Below are 19,408 nucleotides of genomic sequence, written 5' to 3' on the forward strand. Positions count from 1 at the left end.
GTTTGCAAGAGAGTGGATAGTGAGATTACATACCATCACTTTCCATAATGTGAGTGGATAGGTTTGAACCCAACACCTCCACTTAGGGAGGTGGGCTACAACCTAGGAGGTGAATTTAGTAGCTTTTACACATTCACAAAATGCATATTGAAGAATTTGACCTATCATCTCCTAACATATGATATTGAGAACCCTTTTCTTATACATTTGAGGAGCCATTTAAGAGTGTACCTCTCCTCACATATGATATTGAGAACCCTTTTCAAGCACACTCTTAATGGCTCCTTTTTCTACCAAAAATCCTAGTTACCAAGTTGTTTGGTGGAACACAATTAGATCAACAATTTAAGGATTAGTGAAATATGGATAAAAATATGGATAAAAATCGTGTGGAGTGAGATTGATGTCATGCATATGTAAGGGGGGGAGAGAGTAAAAGCGAGGGGAGTCTCTAGGTTGATCGACTCTCTCTCTTAGCCTGCGCACGTGTCTCCGACCAATGCGCTTCGTCTGGCAAAAGAGTGACTGACCGGACCTAGTTGGACGGAGTGGTATCTTGCACATGATCTCCCAAAAGCCCGACCGGTGGCAAAGAACTTGACAGACCTCGCCGGCCAGACGTTGGGCGGATCTCGCACATGAAACAAATGCCTTGGCAAGAAACGCCCCTAGGATGCCTTATATATATGTGGCAGCTTGTGATTGGAGGCTGCCAATTGGTCGTTCGTCGTCGGGACGAAAGAGCAATAGGTAAAGTTAAAAGGGTAGGTGCAAAGGCTGGCGGTTATTGGCTGAAGACGATTAAAATAAATTAAAATTGATTTTTTAATATATTTGAACCGATCGGGTTGACTGCTTTTGCTTCATGTGCGAAGGCTCTCTCTCTCTCTCTCTCTCTCTCTCTCTCTCTCTCTCTCTCTCTCTGTGCGTTATTATGTAGTTAACCTGTTGTGCTGTGGGAAGAAAGGGGGGTTTTTGGGGGAGAGGGGGGGGGGGTTGGGGTGATTGGCTTTTGTTGGGTAGCGAGAGGGAGAGCGGGGGGGGGGGGGGTTTGGGGTGATCGGCTTTTGTTGGGTAGCGAGAGGGAGAGGCGTAAATGGTGTGGGTGTAGGTGGACGATGTGTGCAAGGGTGTGGGAGGGAAAAAACACAAACAAGACACAGTAAGAAGCAAGAGTGAGAGTCTCTCTCTATGCTGCGGGCAAAGCTTTATAAGAAAGGCATAGTTGTCGCTTTTTTTTGGCATGTGTTGAGGGCTATTACATTATTGGACTTCAAATTTTTTCAGGATGGGCTAGGTTGGGTTGCATAATGCAAACAAAGCGCAACAAATTTATGAGAGAGTGGAACCATGGTATTTTCTTCTCCCTCACTCCTATACTTCAGCATAGTGCCCTTGGTTGGTTTGAGATCTCCCTTTCCATGATTTTATTTTGTGTGAGAGAGGGAGATTGATATGTATTCGAACACACACACATACCCACATCGCGTAGCCTTGATGGCATTGAACCCGGGTCCTCTGTCGTCGCTGGAACCCAACCATTCTACCAACTCAACTACGTGTGCCCATGGGCTCCATGATTTTATTTTACTTGATAGAAGCCTTTTTTTTTTTCAGAAGGCCTTCCAATTTTAATTTTTGGAGGTCTTCTAAGGAAAAATCAAAGGGAGATTCCCAACTTATGGTGGAATCGAAGGGATATTCCCAACGTACGGTGGGGATTAAACGATTTAATTCATCCTACCCCCAGCATAATCTGGCGTGAAGCATACCAAGCGCGCGCACGTTATGATCTTGCTTGAAGATGTGAGCTTGCAAACAATGAGCTCTTCTAACTCTCTGCAAGCAGCGCCCGATTTGTGCTGTGTATGCAGAGGCCGCGTCTCCCATCACCCCAAGGGCCTTAACAGCAGTGTTTGTTGCGTAGCCTTTGCTGGCCAAGTCTCAACTAGAACAAAATTAGCCTCGAAACAAGCTCTCGTAGCTCCTCCAAGCTACAGATCAGGGACTCCCGGACTTGAACTTGATCTCTATGTCGATGAACTCCCTTCTATAGTGAAGAAAGTCGACAACCTTTCAGAAGCAAAACTTGTCCATTCTTGCATACTGAAGAAGGGTTTCTCCATTGATGCTTACCTGGGGACTCTCCTCATTGGAATGTATGTGAGATGTGGGGCTATGGCGGACGCTCGTGCAGTCTTCTACCAAATGAGTTACCGGAACTTGATCTCCTGGAATGCCATCATCTCTGCACACTCTAAGCATGGCAATGGACAACTAGCTTTTCAAATATTTCAAGAAATGAAGCAACATGGCATGAAACCGAATGAGATTACGTTCATCTCCATGCTGTCTGCATGTACAGACCTCGTGCAAGGTAAGATGATCCATGATTTCATCAACGATAGTGAATTTGCATCGAATCTTGTGGTAGGGAATGCACTCATCAACATGTATGGAAGATGTGGAAACATGCATGATGTGTATGCAGTATTTCATGCTATGCATGAGCACGATGTCGTCTCGTGGAACTCCATGATTGCAGCATGCTGTAAGAATGGTGACCCCAAGAAGGCCCTTGAACTTGTTGGCCAAATGCAACAGCAAGGTGTGAAGCCAGACAAGGTCACCTTCACCAGTGCAATAAGCGCTTGCAGTGACTTGGCGGCGTTAGAACACGGCAAGATAATTCATGCTTCCATTGTCAAAAGTGGCTTTGAGTCAGACGTTCCTTTAGCAAATGCTCTTATCAATATGTATGGCAAGTGCAGCGCATTGGAGGAGGCGCGTGCCGTATTCGACACAATGTTTGAGCGCAGCGTAGTCTCATACACTTCGTTGATCACGCTATATTGTCAGTATGGGCTTTACAGGGAAGCTGCTCAAGTGTTTAGCCAAATGCAGCAGCATGGTGTGAGGCCAAATGAGTTTACGCTTGCCAGCATGCTCGGTGCATGTGCTATCCCAGGAGCTTTAGAAGAGGGCAAAGTAATTCATATGTATACTGTCGAGAATGGCATGGAATCTGATGCTGTCATTGGCAGTGCTCTTATTAACATGTACAGCAATTGTGGGGCACTATGTGATGCACACGCGGTGTTTGGCAACATGCAATGTCGCAATTTGGGGGCATGGACATCCATGATCGAGGCCTTTGCTTTGTATGGGCATGGCAAGGAGGCACTTGCTCTTTTTCAACAAATGCAAGAGCAGAGATTGCAGCCAGATTGCATCACCTTCATCAGCCTGCTTGGTGCATGCACTAACTCTGATTCATTAGCAGATGGCAAGGAGATCCATGCATGCATTGTCAATAGTGGATTCTTGTTAGATGTTTCCCTAAAGAATGCCCTTATCACTATGTACGGGAGGTGTGGGGCAGTGGAGCAAGCACGCTCTTTATTTGATGATTTACATGACCGCGATGTGGTGTCATGGACTGCCATGATTACTGCGTATACCCGGTGTCATCTTGCTGAGGAAGCCCTTCAACTCTTTCTACAAATGCAGCACCAAGGTAAAAAACCAAATGAAGCTACCTTTGTCAGCATACTAGGGGCATGTGAGATTCCTGCAGCTTTAGTGGAGGGTAGGGCTATCCATGCTTGTATCATAGAGGATGGGATGATATCGGACATCATCATAGGGAGTGCTCTTATTATGATGTATGGAAGATGTGGTGCTGTGCTAGCTGCTTGGGTTGTTTTCTTGAAAATGCAATATCACAATGTGGTTTCATGGAATGCCATGATGTCCACGTATTATCAACACGGACGTAGCTGGGAAGTAGTGTGGCTTTTCAGAAAAATGCAGCAGCATGCAGTAGAGCCAAATGAAGTTACATATGTCTGCCTGCTGTGTGCATGCAGCCATGCAGGTCTTGTGGATGAAGGCCAAGGGTTCTTTAACTCCATGATAGAGGAGCGTGCCATAACACCCACACTGGAGCACTACAACTGCATGGTTGACCTTTACGGACGGGCTGGGAAACTGTTGGAGGCAGAGAAGGTCATATTTACAATGCCACTCCAACCTGATGCTCAAGTTTGGATGACCTTACTTAGTGCTTGCAAAATGCATGAGGACGTAGAGCGGGCTGAAATGGCTGCTAAGAATTTGTTGAAATTGGACCCAGGGAATGCTACGGCATCGGTGCTGCTCTCAAACCTGTATGCTGCAAATGGAATGCGAGATAGTGCTTGAAAAGTCAGGGGAGAGACATAAGGATGCTGCTGGATCCAAGGAGCAACCAAGTTTAACAAGATTGTGTGGCTGGAGCTCGACTCAGTTGAATGTGCTACTAGATGCTATATATGGCCTCCCGTACTTATCCAAGTTTTCTGGCCGGTTTCCTAGTTACACTGTGCTTATAAAGGAGCATTTTATCTTTCTGTGGCTCTTCTTTGGAGCTTGATGTGGGAATGACCCCACTCCACCCTCCTTATTGAACTGGATCCGTGAGAAGAATTTTGCATTGAAGAAACCAAAGGAACTACACAGCTCCACTTATGTCAATGGTGAGAGGTCATATATATGCAGATGATGGGAGACTGCAGCCAGTTCTTGAGCAGATGATCAAGGTTGCGTACGTGACATATGTAAATGCGTCATGGGATGCTTAGCATGGCAATCCCTTAACAGATCTTTATCCACTATCAGGAGATTCCATACTAGAGACCTTGTTTAGATGTGCATACATGGAGAGATGGGTGGCTATCTATATTCTAAACATCCATCCTTTGATTTAGGAGGCGACAGCTGAGGAAAAAGGGGCTTCTTGCAGAAAACACCTTTTAATCTCTGTACAAGAAGAGCCAAAAGAGTGGACATAGCAAGACACCAAGAGCATACAGAGTAAGCTTTTCTAGCTACACGCCCCAAGACAACCATCTGTGAAGGCTTTTTTTTTCTTTTTTCTTTTTTCTTTGCCGAGGGTCTGTATTAAAGAAGATGCATTGTGATGAACAGAACAGGGATTCAACTGCGGATGTGAGACACGGATGGTTTTCACAATTGTGAGTTGTCATGCAGGGGATACTTGTATAGGAATTGACTATCCAAGGAAAGGGTTCAGACTGGGACAAGGAATGGAGATGGGGGCAATTGCTCACAAACCTTTCCAAAGCCATCAAGGCTGCCATGATTGACTACCTAGTGGAAAGCATATCACTAGCTAATGCTGCGTTATGGCTAAGCTGAGCCTGGTTCTGGACAGCTAAGAACTTGGTTTGTCTTTTGCAAACTCCACATTGCCCGTAGACAAGATCCGGTGTGGTGAGTGTCGTGATGCTTTCTCGTGTATCTGCACACCTGTCTTTAGTGGATTTGACAAAACTACTCCAAAATCCGACGAAGAACGATACAAATCCGGTTCCCAAAGATGTTTGCAGAAAATTAAAATCCACGCGAATGGTCTCCAAAACGCACCTGGAACGAAAATCTGATCGGAAAACTTCAGTATAAAGTACTACACACTTCACGGTCCTCTTTCTTTTCTTAGAAGGGCTCCTTGATCCAATTCAAGAAGACAGGCGACTCGAGGTGAAGGGTAAACAACTGCACAGGGGTGAGGATCGTATGCTTTGATACTAAATGTTGGAAATAGGGTTGTAGAAATGTGCATGCACACACACACACACACACACACATAGAGTGGAGAAGCTCAAGGGAGCACACAATGAGATGATTGTCATGTGCATGCACATGTATAAGCTAATCTCAAGCCTAATCCTAGAGTGCAACCAGATAAAGAAGGATTAAGAACCAGATAGAACCAGGATTTTGGAGCATGGATATGCAAAGTGATGGACTGGAGTGGACATGAAGACCTGTCGGCTGCGTGGAATACAAGAAAAAGCTGTGTCGGCTGCATCAAACAAGTTGGGCACTTCATTGATGAAACTGGTGTCTAGGCGGCTGGCCGACCAATAGTCGACTAGTTCTCTAGTCTTTCCAATGGCCTATAAAAAGGGCACTTTTGCTCATCGTTTATTTCATTCACTCCCTCTTGGGTGTGGGTCTAGACATAGGAATAGTGTTAGGGTATTTTACCATCAAGGTAGAGGTATGATGTATTTCATTTATTATTCATGTGTGCATCCCTTGGGCTCGGGGGTTGGTTGGGTGGTTGAGTTTATGCCTGATTTATGCATGTTTATGCATAATAATTATCTAGAGAGATCTTAGGGTTTTAACACCACTAAAGACATATGCACCATGGCACTCCTCATAATGGGGGCCTAACAAATGTGCATTATACATCAAAGTGAGATACATACTGACAGGCGGGTAGCATTGAGTGTATACTAACACCCCCCCCTCAATGTCCACCCGAAGATGAACTAGGTTTTTGGCCCAATGCCAAGTCGATGAAGATGCCGAGTGAGCTGGTCCTTCCCAAGAGCCTTGGTGAAGATGTCCGCGCAGTTTTTCTCTGTAGAGAAATACTCCAGTTCCACTATCTCATCCTCTATCAGCTCCCACACATAATGATACTGAATCTCAATGTGCTTCGTGCGAGCATGAAACACAGGGTTCTATGAATCTCAATGTGCTTCGTGCGAGCATGAAACACAGGGTTCTTAGAGGTTCTTAGAGGTAGCCATACAACTCTGATTGTTGCACCTCAAGAATGTAGCCTCCTTGATCTGAACTCCCATGTCAACTAAGATTCTCCTCAGCCATACTACCTCACATGCAACAAAGCAAGCTGCCTTATACTCAGCCTCTGTTGTGGAAGAAAGTGCCACTATAGAATGCTTTTTGCTGGTCCAAGAGAAAGCATCGAAGCACATGAAAAACAATGTCTAGAAACCAATTTCCTAGAATCACAATCTCCTGCCCAATCTGAGTCACAATAACCTGTCAGAGTGTCACCCATGCTATAAATGATGCCATACTCGAGAGTACCTCTGATGATGTACCCAAGTACCCTCATCCCTTCCTTCCAATGACTCTCTCGTGGCTTGTTGGAAAACCTTTTCAACACACCAACTGTGAAGCTGATATCAGATCTAGTGTTAGTGAGAAAAATCAAACTCCACACCAACTTTTTGTACTTCCTGATGTCAACAAGTGATGAAGAATCCTCTGCAGAAAGCTTCATGTTCACTTCCATTGGCGTAGACACAGGCTTGCAATTTATCGCTCCCAAATGCTTTGAGAATCTCCCAAGCATACTTTTGCTGCGAAATGAAGATTTTACCTGTCAGACCTCAATCCCCAAACAGAAATGCATAAGACCCAAGTTTATCATCTCAAACTCATGGCTCAGCATATCCATTGTCTTCTGGATCATCTCTTCATTTTGTCACTTGAAATGTTTAAGTCATCTACATACAAAACAACCAAAACAATCTTGTCATGACTTTTTAGAACATACATGTTAGCATCAGAAGAACTTCTTATAAACCCAATCTTTTTGAAAAATTGGTCTATCTTGTGATACCATGCCCTTGGGGCCTATTTCAGCCCGTACAATGCCTTCTTCAACCTGCAAACTTTGTTTTCTGAATTGGGCATCTCAAAACCTGGTGGTTGAGCTACATATAGGTCCTCCTTGAGATGGCCATTCAGAAATGCTGATTTGACATCCATGTGAAAGACTGGCCACTTTTTGTGAGTAGCCAAGGCAATTACCGCCCTGATAGTTATCATACGAGCTGTGGGAGAAAAGGTTTCATCAAAGTCGAAACCCTCTATCTGTGCAAATCCCTGTGCAACCAACCTAGCTTTGTATTTTTCAAGTGACCCATCAGCCTTATACTTAGCTTTCCAAACCTATTTGGTACCAATTACCTTTCTATTTGGTGGTCGGTCAACTAGCTCCCAGGTGTTGTTCTTTATGATGCTGTCATACTGAGACTGCATTGTGGCTTTCCACTTTGGATTTCCTAAGGCTTCATCCTAGGTGGCTGGCTCCTTCACTGTTCCCATTATCTTAGCCCATCAAGGCTATATTGACAATGAGATCAGATGCTCTTCTCTTCTCCTCTATTCTCCTTGATCTGCGTGGTCCATCTGCTAAAGATTTTGGCTTCTCAGGTACTGGATTATGCTCATCAAAGAGCTGTTGTGTCCACTTTGAAGTGGCTTTCCTTGTGGTGCAGCAGCAGGCTATTGTGATGTGTGAGAGTCTTCATCCTCTGAAAACTCCTCCTCCTTGAGAGGAAATCTAACTGGTGCGTTCGGACTATTTCTTCGGCTGATGATAGAGTGGACGGACCTCCTTCCTCCACTAAGTGTGGCTGGTCTGCAAATACCACATCTCAGCTGGCCACAATCTTCTTTGCCTCTATATCATAGAGCCGAGCCTTCGACTCTTGACTATATCCAAGAAAGATACACTTCTTGCTTTTGGCATCTAGCTTGGTCTTGGATGCATCTGGAATATGCACATAACATTCATAGCCAAATGTTCTGAAATGAGAAACTAAAGGTAGGCCTCTTGAGGTGTAACATCCTTGAGTGCCTTTGTGTAGCTCCGATTGAGGACATAAATAGCTGTGTTGACTGCTTCAACCCAAAATATATTGGGGCCTTCAACATGCACCGAGCCATCTCCATGACAATTTGATTGTGGCGTTCTACAACACCATTTTGCTGAGGTGCGTGAGCAGTGGTGAGTTGGTGCTTGATGCCATTCTCCTTGCAGTAGCTGTCGAATTCCATTGAAAGGAATTCTCCTCCTCGATCTGTACAAAACTTCACCTTCTTTCTTATCTCATTTTCCACAAGCTTATGCCACTGTTTGAACTTGTCAAAAGCTTCAGCCTTATCCCAAAGGAAATAAACCCACATCTTCCTATTGTAATCGTTGACTAACAGCATAAAGTAAGAATATCCCTCTAATGCAGTAGTAGACATTTTACCACAAAGATCAGTATGTACTAGCTCTAGAGGAGTCTTTGCCCAATTACTACTTTCCTGTGGAAATGCCTTGCGTTGTTGCTTGCCCATCATACAAGCTTCACATGGTTCCTGCAATTCTAAAAATGCATGAAAATTAGCTGCCATACCCTTTTTCTTCATCTCCTTCAGCATGGCAAATCCAATGTGACCAAATCGCTCGTGCCAAAGCTTGCTTGTGCTCTTATCTGCAGACACTGTAAGGGCACTTAGCTCGTAGAGATTATTGCGCCTTAATCCTTTGCCGACTACCTTGCTAACAACATCTAGAACTTTTGCTTCAGTTTTCTTGAAGCATACTTCAAGCCCACGATATGTCATTTCACAGAAACTAATAGTAGATTTCTCTTTATCTTGGGTACATAGAGTACATTTGACAACTTCTTCTCTTCACCTATTGCTGCCACAAAAGAGATGGTTCCAAACCCTTCGGTTAGACATTTAGCATTATTCCCAACAACAACAATTATGGGTTCCTGTAGAGGCTTCAAGGAACTATACCAGCCCTTCTTACTGGTCATATGTCGGGATGCTCCATTATCCAAAATCCATGAATCATCAACTGGAGCCTGAGCAGATGAAGATACCTCTTAAATGGCAACCCAAAGTTCAAGCGTGGTCTCGACATTGTTGACTAACTCCTTTCCCTTCCATGAAGACTTCAAGGTGTCGTTCTTCTCGTCAGCTCGCTTCTTTCTACAGTCTTTGACAACGTGACCCTTCTTGTCACAGTAATAACAGCTCCCTTGAAACTTCTTCTTTGGCTTCTTCTTCTTCTTCTCATCAGAAGATGTCATGCCTTTGCCTTTAGCATTGGTCGAAAATGCAGCATCACTACCATAGCGGGTCTTCAACCGCATCTCCTCCTCAAGTAGCATAGCACTAAATTCTTCAAATGATAAAGATGGTACTCTAACCTGACTATTTAGTGATGTAGCCAAGCCGTCATATTTCTATGGAAGAATTTAGATGCACCTCCGAGCACCTCTGGGCCAACTCCTCATCACTAGTGTGTGCAATCCCTATGATCTCGTAGATTTTTGATCATATACATAGTTGCCACACTGGGGCTTCCCCCCCCTCCCTCTTTCAAATATAAGAAGTCCTTTTGATCATTTTTAGGGCCCTATCTTTTGGCCCAAACATATACTTCAGTGGAGGAACTTTTCTAGCACCTTTCATGCCTAGACACACTAGTTATTAGCACTTAAAGTGGGCAAGGCACCCAAAGGCACGTCGGCAAGGCATGAGGTATGTTTAAGGTGAACAATGGGCCCCCATTTAGAGATTTTCTTGAAGTGTTAGCATTGATGAAGCTAGTTGTAGGTGCATGTGTACATGCATATCCTTAGGTGAAAGATGTGAAAAATGTGTGATGCACATAGTGAAGTATGCATGTAAAAAAGATGTGCCTTGTGTGCATGGGCAATGGGAAAAAGCTGTTACCCCATGTGCATAGGGCAATGGGCAGAAGGTGTATCCTATGTGTGTACTCCTCCAACCTCAAAGATTTCTACAACATTGCTTTCTTTGGCTCTCTTTACTGCTTTTTGGACTGGACATCCCTTTTCTTGGGGAGTGAAGATCGTTACATTGTTGATGCATGGAAGAAAACTTTGCCCATAGCTGGAAAGGGAGCCAGGTAGCCTCTTTGGCTTAAGGGATTTGGCATTATCGAGCATTAGGGATAGAGGCAATGTGGATGAATAAGGCCATGAAATGTTCCTGCTGATTTGATTAGGGTCATCCAAGCAATGGGTCATACTCAAGAAATGTGCTTGCACGGTTATCGATAACGTGACAATGAGGCTTAATGTAAGTTCTTGAGATAGTGATGCCTATCCTCCCTGTGAGATGTATCTATTGAATATAGAGCCTATATATATATATATATATATATATATATATATATATATATATATATATATATATATATATATTGTAGGTTTCGTGTGTGTGGGCATGGGCTAAAGGTGTGTCCATGTAGAAGTTCCTTTCGGCGGTGAAATCTCCAACACACCACTTTCTTCGACAGTTACTTGTGTGCTTTCTTTGATTCTTACACGTGGTTTGGTATATGGAATTGAGGTTTATGTGTAATAAGGCCGGTGAAGTTGTGAATTATCCATGAATGGAATAATTCAAGACACCTAATAAGGCTGGAGGCCAATAAGGCGGTTGTGAATGTCCATGGGAATGGAAGAATTTAGGACACCCTATAAGGCATGTATGTTGGTAAACCGTGAGCTATAGGTGGCTTACCGGACAAAGCCGAATGGATCTAGGAACTTCTTGAGCCACTTTTTGAAGTGTTGATGGAGCTCGCTTTTTCTTAAAGCATGATGATGTCAACAGAAAGAAGTGAAGCATTACAAAGCAGCTTGGGGGTGAAATGTTGGAACGATGAACAATGACAAACTTGGCATGTGGCTTTGCATTGAACCTCATGGGCATCTCTACCTCTCTTGTTTAGCATGATTATTGGCATATTTTACACCTTGGAGGGAGATGTAGAGCTCAATTGATTCTTCTTGGGCTTTTGTTGGCTTTGGTTGTGTTGTTGGATTCACTCATCGATCTTCTATCTTATAAGTTTCTTGCAATGCCTTGCTAATTGCTTGCAGTTTTCCAATGTCCCATTTGACCTTAGTTTTGCTTCCCAATTTAGTTCTCACAAGGAGAGATTTTCATGCTCTCTCTCTTACCCTTTTTCTCTCTCGCTCTCTCTCTCTCACACACACACTCACCTCTCTTCTTCTCTGTCTCTATATATTTCTCATAGGGGGTTGTGTGTACATGTGGGTGCACATGCGGGTGATTTTGGGTTCACGTGTATGCGTAAAGTGTGGGTGCACATATGTGTAGAGTGGGAATGTGTGTACATGTGGGTGCACAAGTGCATGTAGAGTTTAGATTTGCAAATGGTTAAGTTTTGTGTGCTTGAACGTGTGAGGGTGTAAGTGCGTGTATGTGATGTGTGCCACGAGTAGAGAGAGAAATAGTAGAGCGAGAGAGAAAAAGAAATATGTGTCTATATCCTTCCCCTCCAAGACAACTCCCATGCTTGCTTTCTGCCAGGTTTGTTCTTGGGGTATTTGGACCATCATTACTTCTCTCTATTGTTGTAAATGATTGAACCCTAATGTGCTCTGTACACCTCCCACCAGCTCAACCAAAAGTCCATTGCTAAAACATTCCTATCGATGACATGACCATTGCCCCAACATTGGTGTATTCATCAAGCCTCTACTCATGTAGCTTCACTAGTAGGAGCCATGCACCACTTCTCGCACATTTCTTTGTGCTCACCTTGAGATGTGGTGCACACATACTTTGTTGTGTGGGCAACCATGCTCTACTCCTAATGAAATAGGACATTATCACATGGCTACATTCCAGTCAACCTATACCTTGTCTGCCATGAAATAGGACATTATCACATGGCTACATTCCAGTCAACCTATACCTTGTCTGCCATGAAACCAAAGAAATCTACGTTTTCACAACCATGGTTTTCCATCACCTCATTGATGCACTCCCAACACAGACTTTGGACCTCCATACCCTCCTCTTTCAATTCACATGTCGCATCTATTAGAAGATCCTACATGCTACATTAAAAAAAAACTCAAGTCATTTATGATGTAACACAAATGAAATCCTTTGACCACATTTATTATGACATTTGTATGCTACCTTGGGTCATACACATGACAAGCCATGGTCACCCAATCTGATGTTTTTCGGGTGTGGTCCATGCATGTCGTACATCCCTAGATCTGGTCCATCACATTTGATTCACAAAATCCAACCTAGAAGTGGGTCCAATGGTGTACATCTTGAAAACAAAGCACTTCTCACCTTCGATGTGTATCATTAATTGGCTCATCGTCTTGTTGGATGGCATCACATATAAAAGATGTAGCAATTTCATGTAGTGATGCACATCACAAGATTTGAGAAGTAATGGCAAAGAAGCTTTTCCAGGCACACTATTGCACTTCTCTCCTATTTGAGACCCTATGATTCTTTAGTCATGGGGCAAAGCTCATTCACACACTTCAAACTACCTAGGAAATGGCTTCTCTGACACACTCCTGCACGGCGTGATCCCATGGTTGGTGGAAACTCAAATGCAATATCACAATTATGTTACCTAGGAATCTCCAAGAACTTGATAACCTCTTTGAAATTTAACAAAACCTTTGTTAATGTGTTTCCCTTCTTCATGCTCCAAAGGTATTCCAAGATGATCCTACCCTCTCCACATGCAAATGTGGATGAGGTTGATGCACCGGTTTTATTGTTATCTTATAGGGGGCTACATAAATCTATCATGTTTGATTGAGTTGGAAGTCCTCTAGGCGGGCAATCTAAGATGGCTATTGGTTGTGGGATCTTGAGTTTAACAAAGCATCAACTATTGCAGAGTAATTGGCTGAAAGATAGTCTTCAAGTATATAGAACTCCTCCCCCTATTAATTAGAAGTAGGCTCTAGTGGGACACGCAACTCTTGCGACCCGATATTTACTATTGCGCTTGCAATCCATAAAATGGCATAGAGGCTACTTGTTCTTGTAAGAACTTTGCACTCATCACAAGAACTTGACCATTGGTGAAACATAGACATTAGGATAATTTTGGACTCAACTTTGTGCCCTCTAAGAAGTGCCAACTCAACTTAGAGAGAGAGAATCCAAAAAGACTAAAAGATCATATGAAATTGATTTTTGCATATTTTCTCTCCTATTCTTAAATGTAGATAAAGATATAAAAAATATATAAGATATATTCATATTCTTAAATGTAGATAAAGAATAATAGAATATTGTCAGTTTTCAAAGTTTTCAATCACGTTTTCTTGTTCATGAAGTACATGCTACATGAAAAGTGAAGTACATTTACAGTATGGCCAATTTTCAAAGTCTAATGGCTCATATCTCAAAATTTTACTTGGACACCAAAATAGCATATTTCCAAAATTTGAACCAAGCTCATCCAAAAGTAATTCAACTTAAGTTCTTATTTTGGTGCCTTTTTATTTCCATTTTGATTTTGGTATCAAGTGGGATTTCTTTATAGATGCATAGAAAAAATCTCTAACATGTAAGACTGTGGCATTGTCGTAAACCCTAGGACATCAAGAAACATATCAAGAGGATGGCAGAGGGATCAAGAGCAAGGAGTAATATAGAAAGAAGCGACATTTACAACCTACACATCGAGCATGAATATGAGCCTCTGAATAAGAGAAATAAACCCAATACTTCGTTTTCTAAAGAAATGTTAAGGTTGGAAGGAAAGAAAAACATAGATTTATGGATTGATGGCATCTTTGTAAAAAAGTTTCATCTTTTTACAGTGTCTTTGTAAAAAAAAGGTCTTGGAATATATTTAAAGTTTCATCTTTCTATGGTGTCTTTTAAAAAAGCATACTATAAAATCGAAGTAATTTGAGAGAGAGAGAGAGAGAGAGAGAGAGAGAGAGAGAGAGAGAGAGAGAGAGAAAGAGTAGAGAAAGAAACTGCTCGCCTTAAACCCAAAAAGCGTTCACAAAAAAAATACACCTAGCTTTGTCCTCTAGTGCCGATTGGTGAGTTTGTGCTACGGTGTAGTGCACATGAGTTTTGTGGGGTCATTCATGATCCTTTTTAACCTTGGGGTTGCTTAGTAGTGCCACAAAATTGTATGCATGGCTCTCTTTAGGGTTTGGCATTATGGACAGCTCTTCTTTGATAAGAAAACATTTAGATGGAGCCACTGCGCACAACATGGGCAAGGTGTTAGCTCTTGATGCTTAGTGTCCACCACATACTCGCTTCTTTAGAGGTGTGGTGTTGGAACACGAGTCGAGGTGGAAGCCACTATTCTCCACTCCTGATTAAGCTTCTTAGTTAAGCTTGGGAGTTAGTGTCAGAGGCATGTCTTTCGGTCTCCACTCCATCTTTGGTTTAGCTTTTGATGGCATGGTTGTAGAGACTTATGGTGTGGATTTTCTTGACTTTGGAAATATAGGGATTATGGCATGGTTGTAAAGGCTTGTGGTGTAAATTTCCTTGACTTCAAAACCCAAATGTAGGGGGTTTCTTTGTAGAAGCCTTATGTTCTAGCATCATCATCGGGACCCAAGGCTACAACTCTACTCGATCTAGCATTCGAGGTCACCGCCTAAATCTCTTTTGGCTTTGGAGATTAGGGTGCATACTACAAGGTTTTGGGACCCAAACTAATAGGTTTTCATCATAGAAGCATTGATCTTTTAACATCTTGACAGCAATCCAAGGAGGCTCGGGTTGTGTGTAAAACTCTATTTCTTGGGACACCCATGACATCCACTTGGCAAATCTCCTCTCATGGATAATCTTTTAGCCAAATGGCTGCTAAGTATTTTCTTGGGGATCGTACTTGCCTTGGCTAGCAAGGGTACCCTTGGGTAACTAATCTCTCTTGGTGACCTCCCTAAAGGGTAGTTGATGTTGGGGTAGTCTCCGTCTTTGTTGGAAAGGTTTTGAATCTCCATAATGGTTTTAAGGGGTGGTTTATGTGGTAAGGTGAGAGGATTATTAGAGGGTTGTTGAGTGTTAGGGGTTGCCTAAGGTGATGGCTTGCAAGTGGAGAACAAGGCTTGGAATGTTTATAGGTTTGGGGTGCTCTCATCCACCAAGTGTATTCCAAGTGTGTACGATAAGGCTTGGGATGTTTATAGGTTTAGGTTGCTCTCATCCTCACCTTTTCCTGCCCGCTAGTCAATTAGACAATCGATGGCTACAATCCATCCCCTCCAAAAGAAGATGCTACTCTTTTTCATTGTACATACGGGGGGTCACATAAAGCTTGCAAGATGCAAGTTTAGTTCCAGCATAAAATTCAGCTTTAAAACAATCCCGATGATCATGGATTGGGAATTGTTTACTATAGGTGATGGTTGCGGATGGTACAAGGGGTGTGAGGGGTGTTGGGTGGCCTAAAGAGGTACACGTCCCCCAACATAAAATGTTGTGGCTACCCCCAATGTCAACAAGGTGGGCCATGTAGCTAAGTGGCCTTTTGGGAAAACTATAACTCAAGGCAATCTAGTTCCACCATTGGTTCTATTTCAAATGTGTTGAGTACGAACACGGATGTGATTTTGGCATTGTCCAATTGTACAAACCTTGTCCCAAGCTTATGTGGAAGAGTACCCATGGTTGCCAAAATGTCAATCAAATCCTCGAAGTCGGTAGGCTCTAGGAGAGGCTCATATTGTTGGTCCTCACCTTTACCATCCAAGTTCTACAGATATTAATTGACATGGTATGAGCTTCTAAAGCAGTCTGAGTGGTTTTGCCAGACTCATTAACAAGAGTGCCTCGACCTATGGGATGAGCCTTTCTTATTTTCACATTTATTTTCAAGGATTGATTACGCTTTACGAATATAAATGTGATTGGTTTCCCAATCGTAAAGTAGCCATGTGTCTCTCATCATCATGTAAGGCCTTTCAAGGATCATGGTATATGACCCTCTTCTCTGAAAATCCATCACCACAAATGTGTGGTTAAAGCTTAACTTAAAGATCTTAATCTTTCCATGCCCAAAGCTAAGTTGTGTTCCCATCGAGAAGCTGGACCATAAGGCTTGTGCCTATGAGTGATGGCCTTTCCCAGGCCTCCCAGTAATCCTTGTCAACATAATCACCAACACATCAAGATTGCAAAGTGTTATTTCTTTATAAACAACAGGTAACATGGAATTTATTTCATCACTTTTTGAAATAATATCCCAGCTTGTTCACTTTCGGTTGTTCTTTTGTCTTGGGTATAGAGGGAGGGTGCTCAATATGGCGCGGCTCACCCTCCTCCTCTTTAGGTTCAAGTGTGTTGGCTCTTAGGTTCCCAGTCATCCAGTCAAATAAGTCTCTCCAAATTTGAGAATTTCCTTTGTAAAAAGAACTTATCGGGACTCGAGCTTTCTAGAACAAGAAGGTTGTGAGCCTTACTATATAGTAAGGGTGTGAGCCCTACTATATCCCTCGGGAAATATTTACGATCACTTGGTTCGTACTCACTCGGAGGTGGGCTTGAACCTTGGGCTTGGACCTGCTCTAACTGTAGCCATATTTGGTAGTGATGTGTGTGAACACACTACGACCGACCGAGACACTTTTTCCCTTTTCAGGAGGTTTTTTCTCCCGTGATAGTATACACCCATCTTTATCATCTTTGTACAGCACACATTCATTATCTATATATCATTGTTGCATACGGAAGCTCTGAGAGTCTTCATTCAGCCCTAAACACCATCTAGAACATGCTGATGCAAAAAACACAAACAGAATAAAGAGTAGAGAGAGAGAGAGATAGCTAGAAATTCAATATGTCATATAGCACAAAAAGGTACATGAATCCTTGCAGCCATGGGTTGCCTTTTGAAAAAGGTAGAATACCCTAACACTAATCCTATGTCTAGACCCACACCTAAGAGGGAGTGAATGAAATAAATGATGAGTAAAAGTGCCCTTTTAAAGGCCATTGAAAAGACTAGAGAACTGATCGACTGCTCGACCAGCTGCCTGGACACCAGTTTCATCAATGAAGTATCCGACATGTTTAATGCAGCCGACACAGCTTTTTCTTGTATTCCAACGCAGCCGATAGGTCTTCATGTCCACTCCAGTCCATCACTTGCCATAACTTGCACATCCATGCTCCAAAATTATGGTTCTATCTAGGTATTAATCCTTCTTTATCTGGTTGCACTCTAGGATTAGTTTTGATATTAGCATGTACATCTGCATGCACATGACATCCCCCTCTGCTAAACTTGATGAGGGGATTCCAATCTGTCTTTCTTGGATGACTGTCATCATCCCATTCTATTCTCGGAGTCCCCTTGTCATCCTAGTTAACTGAATACCCGGCTCGGTCTCCAAATCCACTCTAACTCTGAAAAAGATCTATGCATCTGTTCCATCCAGTCCCCATTCCATTCCTGCCCTATCTCTGAACATTGTTGGTCTTCATTCCTGAGAAATGAGTCTGACACTCTCACTCCACCCCTTGGAGGATCATCCTCCCTTGGAACCGTTACCTGAAAGCCTTTCCCGACTCACAGGACTGACATTCCCTTTGGGCTTTGTGGAACACCATCAACCAACCTCCTAGAAGTTCTTCCCGGTCTTATGTTCCTTGCCTTGGGCCTCGTACTTATGCACTTTCATGTACCTTGGACCTATACATCTTCATATGGAACGGAATTAGTGTTTAGCCTTGCTGAGCCTAATGCTATGATACCAATGTTACATGCAGAAGCTCTATTCAGCCCTGAACACCATCTAGAACATGTTGATGAAGAAATGCAAACAAAATAGAGAGAGAGAGAGAGAGAGAGAGAGAGAGAGAGAGAGAGAGCTGGAAATTCAATATGTCATATAGTACAAAAAGATACATTAATCCAGCCATGGACTGCCTTTCGAGCATTTTCCCATTGACAAAGTCTGAAAATCTTTAGGAACATTAAAATAAACCAACGCTCCTGGTTCAAAAGACCGAGATGAGCGTCCCCTATCAGCATAAAACCGTGCCCTATCATGAGCACTCCTGATAGAATCCCGAGCTTCGGTCAGCATTTCCTGCATATCTCGCAAGAAATCCCTCGATGCATCAAGCTCGATGTCCTTAAGACCGACATCAATAGGTGCCCTGGGTTGATACCCATACATAAGTATGCACGGACCAAAAAATAATAGCCGTAAATTTAGAACTGTTATAGGTAAATTCCATCATTGGAAGATATTTTTTCCAATATGATGATTTTCTAGAGATATATGCATGAAGCATATACACTATAATCTGATTCATATACTCTGTTTGCCCATCAAACTACTGTGGATAATCAGAGCAATTCACATTCAAAGTAACTTCCTCGTTGTAAACCATTCGAAATAAAGTAGGAAAACATGGCATTATAATAGCAAAAACCAGGGATTCATCGGCGCCCCGACATACCCACATCTACATATAGAATAATCGACGTCTCGAGTTACCTATATCAACATAGAGAGTCATCAGTGTCTCGATGAGTCACATATGTCCATCCGTAAACAATCAGGTTGACTATATAAATCACCTAAAGTACGGAACTAGAGGAAGAAATACCAACAAAGGAAGAATCCAAATTTCCTTATCCGAATATAACAAGATAAACTTGTTTGAACTCTAAAGAAAGAGATTTCAACAAGTGAAAATGCCGATGAGATTACCCTCATCAAAACATGCAGGCTATAGATAAAAGAAATTTATCTAGAGAATGCCCACAGTATAACTTCTAGTGAATTTAGAAAATAAGATTGTCTTTGAATGTTGAGGTCAACATGCTAAGTGATGTAAGCAAAGCAACAATCTTGAGCCCAAATTATCCCACAAGATAATATATGTGAGGGATTACTAGCGTCCCATACCACCATGATACCACCCATACATACCTTAACAATTTGAAACTCCCTAGTATGCCGTCTAGAAA

At 42.6% G+C, this 19,408-nt stretch overlaps 1 protein-coding gene across 1 annotated transcript; it reads left to right on the forward strand.

The window, feature by feature from the left end:
• Positions 1-1,776: 1,776 nt before the first annotated feature.
• On the forward strand, positions 1,777-4,981 carry LOC147641106 (pentatricopeptide repeat-containing protein At3g09040, mitochondrial-like). Its single transcript, XM_086818142.1, has one exon. It carries the CDS (start codon positions 1,789-1,791, stop codon positions 4,201-4,203), a length of 2,415 nt encoding a protein of 804 aa, XP_086674268.1. The 5' UTR covers positions 1,777-1,788; the 3' UTR covers positions 4,204-4,981.
• The last annotated feature ends 14,427 nt before the right edge of the window (positions 4,982-19,408 follow it).

The sequence above is a fragment of the Cibotium barometz genome, chromosome 2, assembly GCF_041138505.1.
Source record: "Cibotium barometz isolate CiBa-2024 chromosome 2, ASM4113850v1, whole genome shotgun sequence".
Classification (NCBI taxonomy): Eukaryota; Viridiplantae; Streptophyta; class Polypodiopsida; order Cyatheales; family Cibotiaceae; genus Cibotium; species Cibotium barometz.